Source organism: Pinus tabuliformis, chromosome 3_1, assembly GCF_031772625.1.
Source record: "Pinus tabuliformis cultivar Carrire ecotype Pingquan chromosome 3_1, CPIR1, whole genome shotgun sequence".
NCBI classification, from domain to species: domain Eukaryota; kingdom Viridiplantae; phylum Streptophyta; class Pinopsida; order Pinales; family Pinaceae; genus Pinus; species Pinus tabuliformis.
Window position 1 is genome coordinate 758997974 of NC_142301.1, and position 11969 is coordinate 759009942.

Consider the following 11969-nt stretch of genomic DNA (forward strand, 5'->3'; position numbering starts at 1 on the left):
ATGGAGGATAAGGTCTTCCTCCATATCGGAAAAAACTTATGGAAAAGAAGTGAAGGACAAGCAGTCTCAGCCAGGGGGGCCTCAGGAGGCCTGGGCACTCTCTGGAATGCAAACAAATTCTCAAAGGTTAAACAGGTCGCCAACCCACATTGGCTGTACACTAAGCTGAAACATGCAGACTCAGTGGAGACCCTCTGCCTCTTTAATGTGTATGTTCCAGTCAGCGCAGGAGAGAAAAAGATCTGCTGGGATTCCATCAGAGGACTGGCAGAATCTGAAGATTTAGCAAATATCATCATTGTTGGAGATCTAAACCTCACTTTATCTCTAGCGGAAAAACGTGGAGGAAGCATAGTAAGGGATCCGGCGTGCGAATGGGTGGAGGATCTGCTCCAGGATTGGGATATGATCGACATCAAGCCTTCGGCGGGCAAGTACACTTGGACCAATAGAAGGCTCGGCCCGGGACACATAGCTGCAAGGTTAGACAGATTTCTTGTTCAAAGTTCCTTTCTTCTTCTTGGTTTAGAATCTAGAATGCATATTCTCCCTTGCAGTGTTTCTGATCACAGACCCATCAAACTTGATCTGGTGGCCCACATGGATCAAGGCCCCATCCCTTTTAAATTCAGTTCCCTTTGGGTCAAGGAACAGTCCTTTATGCAATTAGTAAAAGACACTTGGAAGCATCCTGTTAACGGCTCAACCTTCTTCGTTTGGGAAGAAAAGCTTAGGAGAGTGAAAGCAGCCTTGAAAACCTGGGCAAAATCCCTTCCTAACCCAGCAATGGAAAGGAAAAAGATTCAAGAATGCCTTGAGAACCATCACCTGAAATCGGAAAAGGAAGTGATCACAAAAGAAATCCTTGATAAGGAGGCAGAGCTTCAGCAAAAACTTCTCAAAGCAAGCTCGGCCGAGGAAGAGTACTGGAGGGTCAAATCTCGGAGGCTTTGGCTCAAGGCAGGAGATAGAAACTCTGCCTTCTTCCACAAGCAAGCTCAAGCACGGAAAAACTTCAACTCCATCTCAGAAATTAAGGTAGAGAATATCACTCATAGAGATCTGCAAAGCATAAAAAAGGCTGCCTTCCTTCACTTCAAAAATCTGTACAGTGAGAAAGAGACCCTGGGGCAGACTTCCTCCTTAGTCAATGAGGTGCCCACTCTGATATCGGCTAGAAAGAATCAGTCCTTGGAAGCAGAAGTCACCAACGAAGAGATCAAAATCGCTCTTTTTGCCATGGAACCGGACAAGGCCCCGGGCCCAGATGGATTCACTGCCAGATTCCTGCAGAATTGTTGGCAGATTGTGGAAAAAGACTTGTGCAGAATGATCCGGAAATCCCAAGCTTGTCAGAAATTAGGGGGCAGTACCAATTCGGCTTTCCTGGCCCTTATCCCTAAGGAAAAAGGTGCCAATACTTTCTCCAGGTTCCGCCCCATCTCCCTTTGTAACATCGGCTACAAACTGATAACAAAAGTGATTGCCAACAGGCTGAAAACTATCCTTCCTTCCATTATCCCAGAGAATCAGGGAGGTTTCATCCAAGGAAGACAGATAGTGGATAATTATATCCTGGTCCAAGAGGCGATTCACTCAAGCTTGACCCGGAAAGAGAAAGGAATGGTGGTCAAATTAGATCTGGAGAGCGCCTTTGACAGGGTGAGACACAGATTCCTGTTTGATGTTCTGCATAAGTTTGGATTTGGGGCCAAATTCATCAGCTGGATCAAGGCATGCATCAGTGAGCCATGGATCGCCCCCTTGGTGAATGGGAGGGCCACTGACTTCTTCAAAGCTTCTAGAGGGCTGAGGCAAGGGTGTCCCCTATCCCCCTTGCTCTTTGTTCTCCAAGCCTCTGTCCTCAGCTTCCTCTTGAATAAAAAGCAGACTGACCAAGAAATAATGGGCCTAAACATAGCAAGAGGTGTTAATAGCATAAATCATGCACTGTTTGCGGATGACACTCTCCTGCTGGGTGCTGCCACCTTGCCCTTGGCTATAAGATTCAAAGAAGTGTTGGATGCCTACTGCGAAGACTCAGGAAGCAGCCTCAACAAAGGCAAATGCCATATTTACTGCTGGAATGCAACGATCAGATCGGTCCAAGCCATATCTAACTGTTTTGATTTTGCAGCTTCTTTCACTTGGTCATCCTTCAAGTATCTGGGCCTCCCGGTCTTCCAAAAAAGAGCCCTCAGCAGAGATTGGCTGCCTCTGATGGAAAAATTCAAATCTAAAATTCATTCATGGGGCTTCAACTGGCTCAATTTAGCAGGCAAGACAGTGCTTATAAAGGCTGTTCTGAATAGCCTTCCCATTTACCAGGCTGCAGTGATGATGGCTCCCATTGGCATCACGAGGAAAATGGAGGAATATATCAGAAACTTCTTTTGGAAAGGTGGCAAGGCTAATGAGAAGAGAATTCCGTTAATAAGCTGGGATACAATCTCCTTGCCCAGAATGGAAGGCGGGTTGCATTTTAAGAATATCAGCAATCAAAATATAGCATTGGGTGCAAAGCTGTTATGGAGGATAATTGCCCCAAACCCAGGCTGGGCTCAGCTTGCGCTCTGGAAAAAATACTTCCGTGGGCAAAGAGTACGCTGCCTGGACAACCCTATTTCCTCCACTGGTACCATGATACATAAGCTGTTCGAGAAAGCCTCAGCCTTAATCAAACAGCACGTCCATTGGATACCTGGCAACAGAAAGCATATTAATATTTGGGAGGACCGTATTATGAGCAGTGATCCCATTGCAGATGATAGTTCCCTGTCTCAGTTAAAAGAATGGATGGATCGAGCAGGCGTTAAAACGCTGTGGGATCTCTCGCAGTGGGAGAACAGAAGCTGGCAGCGATGGAGAAATCTGGAGGTGCCATCGCATTTATCCAATGATTACGCCTCCCTCCTCACTCACTTAAAAGGTAAAGCCCCTTTGAATACCAGAAAAGCTGACACGAGGGGATGGGGCTCGGTCCCGGGTACTTATACAGTTTCAAAAGGTTATAATCAGCTCTCTCAGAAACCGTATGCGCCGCCAGATCCAAAGCCATGGCAAGGGGTATGGTCTCAGCCAACGTTTCCCAAGATTGACATTTTTTGCTGGCTCCTCTGTCATCACAGGATCTTGACTGAGGACAGGCTCCGTAAAAGAGGCGTAATTGGTCCCTCGCACTGTTCGCTGTGTGAAGGCCACGAAGAAACCGCCGCCCACATGATGCTCTCCTGTAGTTTTGCAGCCGATCTATGGAAAGAGGTGTTAAAGCCTTTAAACATTGACTTCGCCCCACCTGTTCACTGCTCAGAATTGTTCTCTATATGGAAGCGCATGTACCCAGGTGGATCACCTCAGAACCTGCACATCAAACAAGCGTGGCTCGCCATTCCTAAAATAATTTTCTGGCACATATGGCTGGAAAGAAACCACAGGATCTTCAATGGCAAGAAGAGTGATTTCAGGATAATCTGGACAAAAATCAAAAGTCATTTGAAAGAATGCTTGGGCGATCAGCTAGACAGAGCAGACCTTAGCGATCAGGACGCTGTCTGGGGCGATGCTTTGGGCCTCCAATTCACTGAAAAAGTCAGTCCCCCTCATATCCTTAAGCATTGGCAAATCCGCCTCAATGCTGCAGAGCTCGTTGATCTTTGCAAAAAGAAGGCAAGAAAAACTCTATTCTTCGATGGTGCTGCTAAAGGAAACCCCGACAGCTCCGGAGCAGGGGGTGTTATTAAAAACGTAGATGGCAGAATCGAAGCCAGATATGCTTGGGGAGTGGGGTTCAATTCCAGCATCCAAGCCGAAGCTCTAGCTCTTCTCCAGGGCCTCAAGCTGCTCCTTTTTCTGGGCATCAAAGAAGCAACTATTTTTGGAGACTCCCAATCCATTATTAAGGCCATGGTGGACAATTCTTCTCCCACAGACTTAAGATTATCAAGACTTCTGAGCAGAATCAGATTCCTGACAAATACCTTTCAGAATGTGGAATTTCTTCATATAAAGAGAGACAACAATAAAGATGTCGATGCTGAAGCCAACAAAGTTGTTCTCCTCCCTCCTGGAGTCCTTCTAAGAGACGGAGACGAAGGTTGGGACTCCATCCCTTAACCATCTGTTCAAAATGTTTTATTGCCTCTTATTACAGCAGTTTGTTTGCATTTGTAATTTAGGAAAAATAGACAAAGCTACAAGAATCACAGCTAGTAAAAGTCGTAGGCTTATTAGAAAGGAAGTCATGTGGTGCCCGGTAAATGAGAATTTTGATCTCTGTTCACCTCATTGTAACCTGAATTAAGGCTTTCCAGCCAAGAATCAATATATCAACATAACCGTTCCTGTTAAAAAAAAAAGTGAAAAGAGGACAAATTCGAATAACTTTTCAAAGCAATTTCGAGTTTTGATCCCATCACCAAAAAAAATTGTTGGAAAGCCCACTGGACACTATTTTCAAATTTTAATTTCAGTGTAGTATATTTTTAGATGAATTTGGTTAAAACCTAGACAATTACACCGAATGTATCTTTGTGCCGGGTTAGGCTCGGTAGACCTAGCCAATCATAGAGGCCTATTTTCATATGCCTCCCTCCAATTAAAATCTGACATGTGGCTAGCACCCAATGTTCGAACATGCCGCCGCCACCACTGGGGCTTCAACATGGGAGTTCTAGGACTTGTTTCGGGCATCTTTGCGTCCGTTGATCAACAAAGGAGGGCAATGATGGCAGTAGTGGTGCCGATGAGGTTAGCATTTTGCAGGAGGAGCATATGCGCTTACAAGAATGGGAGGCCAATGCTAAGGTACAGGAGTGGGAAGATACCACCTTCACTGTCACCACATCCACCATAATTTCATATCCATAACCAGACTCAAGTGTTTTAGAGAGAAAATTTTGATTAGGCATATGATTATAATATGGCTCCAATTGATCCTCGTTCCTTCACATATTTCGTGCATCCTCTAATATAACATGTCAATATTTCATTGTATTTTGATTTTAATAGCAAAAGGATTGATGGGTCTGTGAATTTGATTCTTGAATGTCCTTATTCTGGGGATATATATGTCGATACTAGATCCCTTGAAATACATGGAGCTTACCATGACACCACTAAATCCTTTTCGTCTTCTACTTCCATACTTTTCATTTTGGAAAATCTAGATACTGGCAAGGGCAGTCTTCTTAGATTTTCTCTTACAACTAAAATCTCTTTTTATCATAACATCCAAATCCCCTCAATCGACTTCAACTATTCAATGGCTGAATCTAGCACATACTGCAAGGAAAAAAATCTCATATGTCTACACCCAATGACGGTCTATCCTTGCTCGTTCTATATTCCCCTATTAGGACACATCCAGAGCGAGGATTCAGTACTCGACTATGCTAAACATTCATGAATAGATGAGCTCTATAACGTCTGCTACCCATAAGGGTCGGATGGCTTCTTCCATAGGATAAGAAAAGGGAGCATGCCCTGGTGAGAAATGGGTGATGCATGAAAGAGTTGTTGAGCATTGTTCAATGCAACGACAAATACCTCCATGTATATTTTCATTTGTTGTGGGGAATATTATTTCTAAGGAGGTTGGTCTCAGGACTAGGATCTATTCTAAAGCTTGAGTGTTCCTAAAGTTGTACAACATGAGTTCACAAACATAAAGGAGATAATGAAGTGGGGGGAAAGCTATTTGGTGAATATGAATGAGAGAGATTTGATCTCCTTGTATTGCCCCCAAGTCTCCCATTTGGAGGAGTGGAATCCCAAGTTGGTCTTCTTAACCTCCACTTTCATTGTAGGGTATTTGAGAGGTGGGTAGGTTGTGGCGCATGAGATTGCACTGGAAATATCATCACCAATGCCACAAATAATGACTTTTTACTAGATGAGGTATAATCACATACACACCTAACTATATCTTACCATGTGCTATATAAAACACGTTGTTGAAGATTTGAGTTTTGAGGGTTTATGATTTTAAGCTTTGGGAAGCGTTTTTTAGTAGGGTTTTATGACATATGCAAAGCAAAGAATTGTGGAAGTCATACAAGACGTGGAGCATGCTACTTTGAACATTGGCTTAGGTTGTTCAAATTTGAAAGATGAGATGACTAGATCCAAAGATAATATGGAATTTTACCAAATTGAGAACAAACTAGGAAGCGGTTGATCCCGAGGATGTTTACTCTCCCATCCCTTATGAAAATGGTTTTCAATTGGCATATATAGTGCTAGGTCTTAGTCACTCTCTCCTTTGTTTATTGTTGTTTTCTGTATTTGTATGTTTCTCGTTTCGATTTCTCAACCTCCTATGGGTAACTCATAATGTCAATGCTGAGTGGGTCTGAAGCTCAATTTTATTAATGCAACAATCCAAAATCAATCTATTGATACCTATACATTTTTGAGTGCAAGTTGGGTGCCTTGAGTTCGATGAGTTTCTAAAGAAGTTTATCCGATGTTTCAAGTTCCAATCCATTGATACCGATACATTCCTGGCATTTCTGAAAAAGAATATTCTTGACATTGAGAATAAAATTTTCGATGTTTGGGTAGATGGGATTGGAATTCCTCTAGATGCCATGGAGCCCATTTTCACTATCCATGACAAGGTCTTGTCTATATCACGGGACTTCATTTTCGGACAAATGCCCTCCAATGAGGAAGTGAGAAAGTGGCAGGATCAAGAGTGGTAAATTTACTTGAAGAGTCTCCCCAAGAAACTTAAGCCATCATAATTGTGTAACCTTTTCAAATTCTTTACACTTGCCCTATTATGATCATTTTTTTTTGCTAATGAAAATACTTTTACTGAAATGATAGAAGGGAAAAGTAATGATCATTTCTATTTTCTTAACATTTTGTGCCCAAGTTTTCTCAATAAAAGTCAAGATTCAAGACCACCATTATTTTTTTTTTTTCTTTCGTTTAGTTACCTACACCTTGATATCCAAAAACTAAAATAAAGTATTGTATCCATGGCCCCATTGAAGGATTCCCACACTTGTTTGTTCCCATTTCTTGATTGGAAATGGTTGTGCTCAATAAGGTGGAATACGCATATGCATTTCTAAAATGTTAGTTTTGTTTGGATGCTCCAATGTGATTGGCCTGCTGACGCAACTACCTTGTTCTTCCAAGTAACAAAAAATATTATAACTAGAGTATATTACCTGAGGATCCTGTCACTAACATTCGACACCTACTTTTGATTTTAAATATTTGTGTTACTCAAAGTGAGATACAAATACATTGTACTAAAATGTTTTTTGTTTGGATCCTTTTATATATCTAGCTTGTTCCAAGTAAAACTCAATTATAACTATCATAATTGAAGCACACTATCAAAGGATTCTTGCATTTACATTTATTGGAAACAACTTTGCTACTTAAAAGGAAATCACGTATGTGCACCAAATTGTTTATTTTTTTTAGGTCTTAGCATGTTCGTATTGTTTTCAATGTTTGAAACAAAGTTTAGTGCTAATATATAATGCTCTTTCCCTGTTTTGAGATATAAGAGAACCAAAGCTCTATAAAATCAAACCTTGGTTGTTATGTACACACCTAACTGATTGTATTATTTGAATGCAGATATCAACTCTAGATGGACGATTTGGATTTATCATGAGCAACAATTGGGATGTCAAAGTGGCATTTTTTACAATTGTTGCATATTTTGGTTACAAGCCTCTCTTTCAAGATATCTAAAGATGTCTTAAAGAAACATGAAGAATGATGTTTCTCAAGTTAGTTCTATACAGGTTTATTACAAAGCGACTTGGAAGAAGGGAAGAAGTTCGCTAGAAGAGTGTTTGAGGAAGCCAAAGACTTGTATCATCCAATTTCTCAGGGGGGTGGTTGAATCCATTTTAACCTGGTCAGCATAGAGCTTTCCAAGAACGCCTGAAGAAGGCAATCGGGAAGCAGTCTCACACATCAGATCTAAAGAGTTGGCTTATCATTTGAATCCACACTCATTCCTATAATCCTCCTGAGCATGATTCTCTTATACTCTTGTGAAGTATCCAGAAAAGCGACATGAACCCCTCCAAATCCCATCGAAACCCCAAACTTCCTAGTAGATCCAAAAGCCATATATGATCTGAAATCCCTCTAAAACTTTGATATCATCAAAACGAACATATGTCATCATGAAAACCTTAACACCATTGGCATGTGCATTCCCGATGAAAACAAAGTAATCCCAGACCTCCCCTTGGGTTCTAGGATACTATACGAGAACCCTGTAGACATCCCTGGAATGACTATAATCAAAATCCTTAAAAATACCCTTTAGGACCTTCATATCAAGGGCGCCTACCTGAACCGACATGGGTTCTACTCCAACAGACCTTTTTTCGAGAAGAGAAGCATTAGACATGGGAAAGCATGTGAGATCTATAATCATCATTTGGAAACTCAAGAGTGGCTCCAACATCCCCTTGGAAATCTCTACCTGGTCAAGTTTTTTGTCTATCTCTTGGAAGTTTTCCTCTGAGTTGTATTGACATGACTGATCAAGCAATGATGTGAAAAATAAATCATTTGTCTTCACATTTTTCTTTGCCTAGCATGATAACATAATAAGCCAACAATTTCCTCAATACTCAAAGAATTAAATAAGGAATTATATAAATTATGTGGTCGATTAACTATTTACCTTTAGTCATCTTACTACTGGAATAGCCAAATGTTGCAATGACAAATTTCCATCAACAAGTAAGCAACCACTAAAGTAGAAGGTTAATATTCGTAGTAGAGCCTTCTCAATATTTTTTTTCAAATGATATTTGTCTAATATTTATTCTATTAAAAATAAGAGTTTTTATATCTAGTGATTTAGTTTTTCAAGATGATCTTCCCTTATCTTCTATTCCTTTTGTGTATCTTTACACCTCTAAGGGCAATTGCTAGTAATTATTAGAATGTTGATTTAGATTGTGAATGTTGTATGAGTTTTTAAAAGTTTGAAAATAATATTTTATTTAAATTTATACTTTAAATGAATAAGAATTCAATTGTTATATATGTTGGGTTTTTTTGAAATTAAATAATATAAATTTCGATGAAAATATGATTTTTTTTTAAATATATGAAAATTGTACATAAAAATAAATAAATTATTACATATGTTTTGGATTTGTTTTTTAAATATAAATTTTCATGAAATTATAATTTCTTTTATTATTTATAATATATAAATAAATCTAATCTCTTAAAAAATTCTTAAATTATAATTAAACAATAGCAATTTATTAAAAATTACATCATCAAATGACAAAATCAAAACATTACGTCACCGAAATAATAATGTATCAAAGGTGCACCACTAAATTTTGACATAAGGGAATTGTATCATCAAATTCTGAACAAAAAAAAAGATACAGAACGATTGTACTTTACCTTAATTTTTTTTTTTTTAATAAAATAAAATAAAAGCAAAGTTATATGTATAATGGTCATCACCTCTGGAAACATTTTGGATAAACAAATATATACATAGTTCACAATAAGGGTACATTCAGATGCAAGAGAGTCAATCCTAGGTCTCTGCGAATGTAGCCACAACTCACTCTGAGCAACATATGACATGGCATCCACACCCTCAAAACAGGGAAGTATCGACAAGAGGATCAGGTTGTAAGAATGGAAGGACGTCTGACTTGTTTCCTTTCACATAAGCTTTTGGGGGTGTGGGGAATTCCCCAAATGCCTAAAATTTATGGACAACCTAAATTTCATAAGGAAGATGTTCCCCTTCATCTCATTGTTAGCGCCATTGGAGCTCCGACCCATGTATTGAGCGAATATCTGGCCACCAATCTTTAGCAATTTGTGGGCTCCACTTCCTCTTACATCAAGAATTATGCTTATTTCATTGAAAAGACAAAGCATATTGATTGATGAGAATGACTTGTTGGTCAGTTTTGACATTGTTTCCCTTTTCACCAAAATCCCGGTCCCTGAAGCTCTTAACCTAATCTCCCAGTTAGTAGATCCCGAAACCCTAGACCTGATCCAGATTTGCCTAAACTCCACTTTCTTTTCTTTCAAAGGTATCATCTATGAGTAGAAAAAGGGTACAACTATGGGCTCCCCCCTTTATCCAGTAGTTGCAAACATCTTCATGGAACAATTTTAAACTAGAGCTCTTAATTCTTGGCATCTCAAACCCAAATGCTAGTTCCAGTTTGTTGATGACACCTTTACCATTTGGCAACATGGTTGACCTATGCTTGACGCCTTTCATTCGCAACTTAACAACATCTCCCCTTGTATCCAGCTCATTATGGAAATTGAACCTAATAAACCCCTTCCATTCTTAGATGTCCTCGTTACTCGCCTGCCCAATGGCTCCCTCTCGCATCAAGTCTATAGAAAAAAGACTCATATTGACCATTATCTCCACACCCTTTCTCATCACCATTCATCCCAAAAGTCAGGGGTTCTCAAAACCATCATCTCTAGAGCTCTAAAAATATATGCTCCTCAGTTTGTTTCAACCGAAAAATCCCATTTGGTCAAGGCTTTCAAAGCCAATGACTCTTCCTCTGCTCAGTTCTCTAAAGCTTTCCATTCTATCACTCACCCTAGATCCTCCAATTCTAATCCCTCTCCCTGTTGTGGCCAAGTTACCCTCCCTCACATCAAAGGAACCATTCATCTTATTGCTAAGATATTGGCTAAGAAAAACATAATAAAACCCTCAAACAATTGCTCCGATCTCCCAAAGACACATTTGATCCCATGCTAGGATTGGGGGTTTCTCAAATTCCCTGTTCTTGCGGTAAATCTTATATTGGCCAAACTAGTCACCCTTTCAAAGCCCGCCTCAAGGAAAATATATCTGAAACCAACCATAGCCGTCTCTCAAAGTCTTAATCTCTAAAAACCCTTATAAATCCAAACACCTAATTTGTTACGATCAATCCAAAATCCTAGCCTGTGCTCCATTCTATAGCTCTCGTATTATCTGTGAAGCTCTCGAAATCAAGAAGAACCCTCATAATTTTAATAGGGAGGATGGTTACAAGCTTAGCTAAACCTGTCATCTACCATCTCATCGATTAATTCCGGGCCCTCCCTTAGTTACCTCCCCCCCCTTGGGGCCCATCCCCTCTATACCTTCTTATTCTTTTAATTAAAACCATTAAAATTAATGTTAAATCTTTTATTCCTTAATTGAAAATTTGACCATCTTAACAATTTTTGAATTTATTATCTTAATTTTTATTTTTTATTTTTAATTTATAATTTCATTTGAATTTTATTAATTTTTATTTTTAATTAGATTTAATGTTTAATTGTTTAATTAATTATAATCTTTTATCCTCTATATGTTGAACGAGCCTTATTTTAATTATCTTTTTCTTTCATCTTTCTCATTTTTTGAACGAGTTGTCTTTAGTGCGACTTTTTGGAAGCTTTTCCAGTGGGTTTTTCCGGCCTCATTTCTCTAAAATTGATTGAAATCACAAGCTTAATGGCTAATCCTTGCACAATCAAAGTGCCCTAAGGGTTTTTCACGATGCTAAATCCATATATACAGTAAAAAAAACTAGTTTAAATAACACAAATCAAGATTTCACCTCAAATTTTTCTGCTAGCACATGAAAGTCCAAAAAATCGCACTAAAGACCACTCCTTTTTTAAATCCTTATAATTTTCTCTATAATAAAATTAATTTTGAAATTTTATTTGAATTTTTTTAATTTAAATTCCCTCCATGCTTTTACTATTTTCAATTATTTAATTATTAATTCTATTAGATATAGATATGAAATTTGATCAAATTTTTTTAGTTATTTTAATTATTTAATTTTAAATTTTAATCTCAATTATCTAATTCATTAATTTTTATTTTCAACTCTGAGTCAAATTAATTCATAATTTATCTACTAATCTCTTTTATATCTTGTTTCAATATTATTAATTATTTAAATTTAAACTTGTTTTCATCA

General features: G+C 38.7%; 1 protein-coding gene and 1 pseudogene across 1 annotated transcript; both read left to right on the forward strand.

Annotated features, from left to right (window-relative positions):
* Positions 1–4113, forward strand: LOC149189597 (uncharacterized). Its single transcript, XM_089410283.1, has 2 exons — positions 1–1744; positions 2138–4113. The coding sequence occupies exons 1-2, from the start codon at positions 1–3 to the stop codon at positions 4111–4113; spliced, it is 3720 nt and encodes a 1239-aa protein (XP_089266409.1).
* Positions 4114–4918: 805 nt separating this feature from the next.
* On the forward strand, positions 4919–7895 carry LOC149189598 (leucine aminopeptidase-like; annotated as a pseudogene).
* The last annotated feature ends 4074 nt before the right edge of the window (positions 7896–11969 follow it).

Bases quoted from the DNA above. Each gene is read 5' to 3' on its own strand.
- LOC149189597 (XM_089410283.1), top strand. From the start codon at position 1: ATGGAGGATAAGGTCTTCCTCCATATCGGAAAAAACTTATGGAAAAGA. The intron at 1,745-2,137 runs GTGAGCCATGGA...TTGATTTTGCAG, and splicing joins CTGGATCAAGGCATGCATCA to CTTCTTTCACTTGGTCATCC.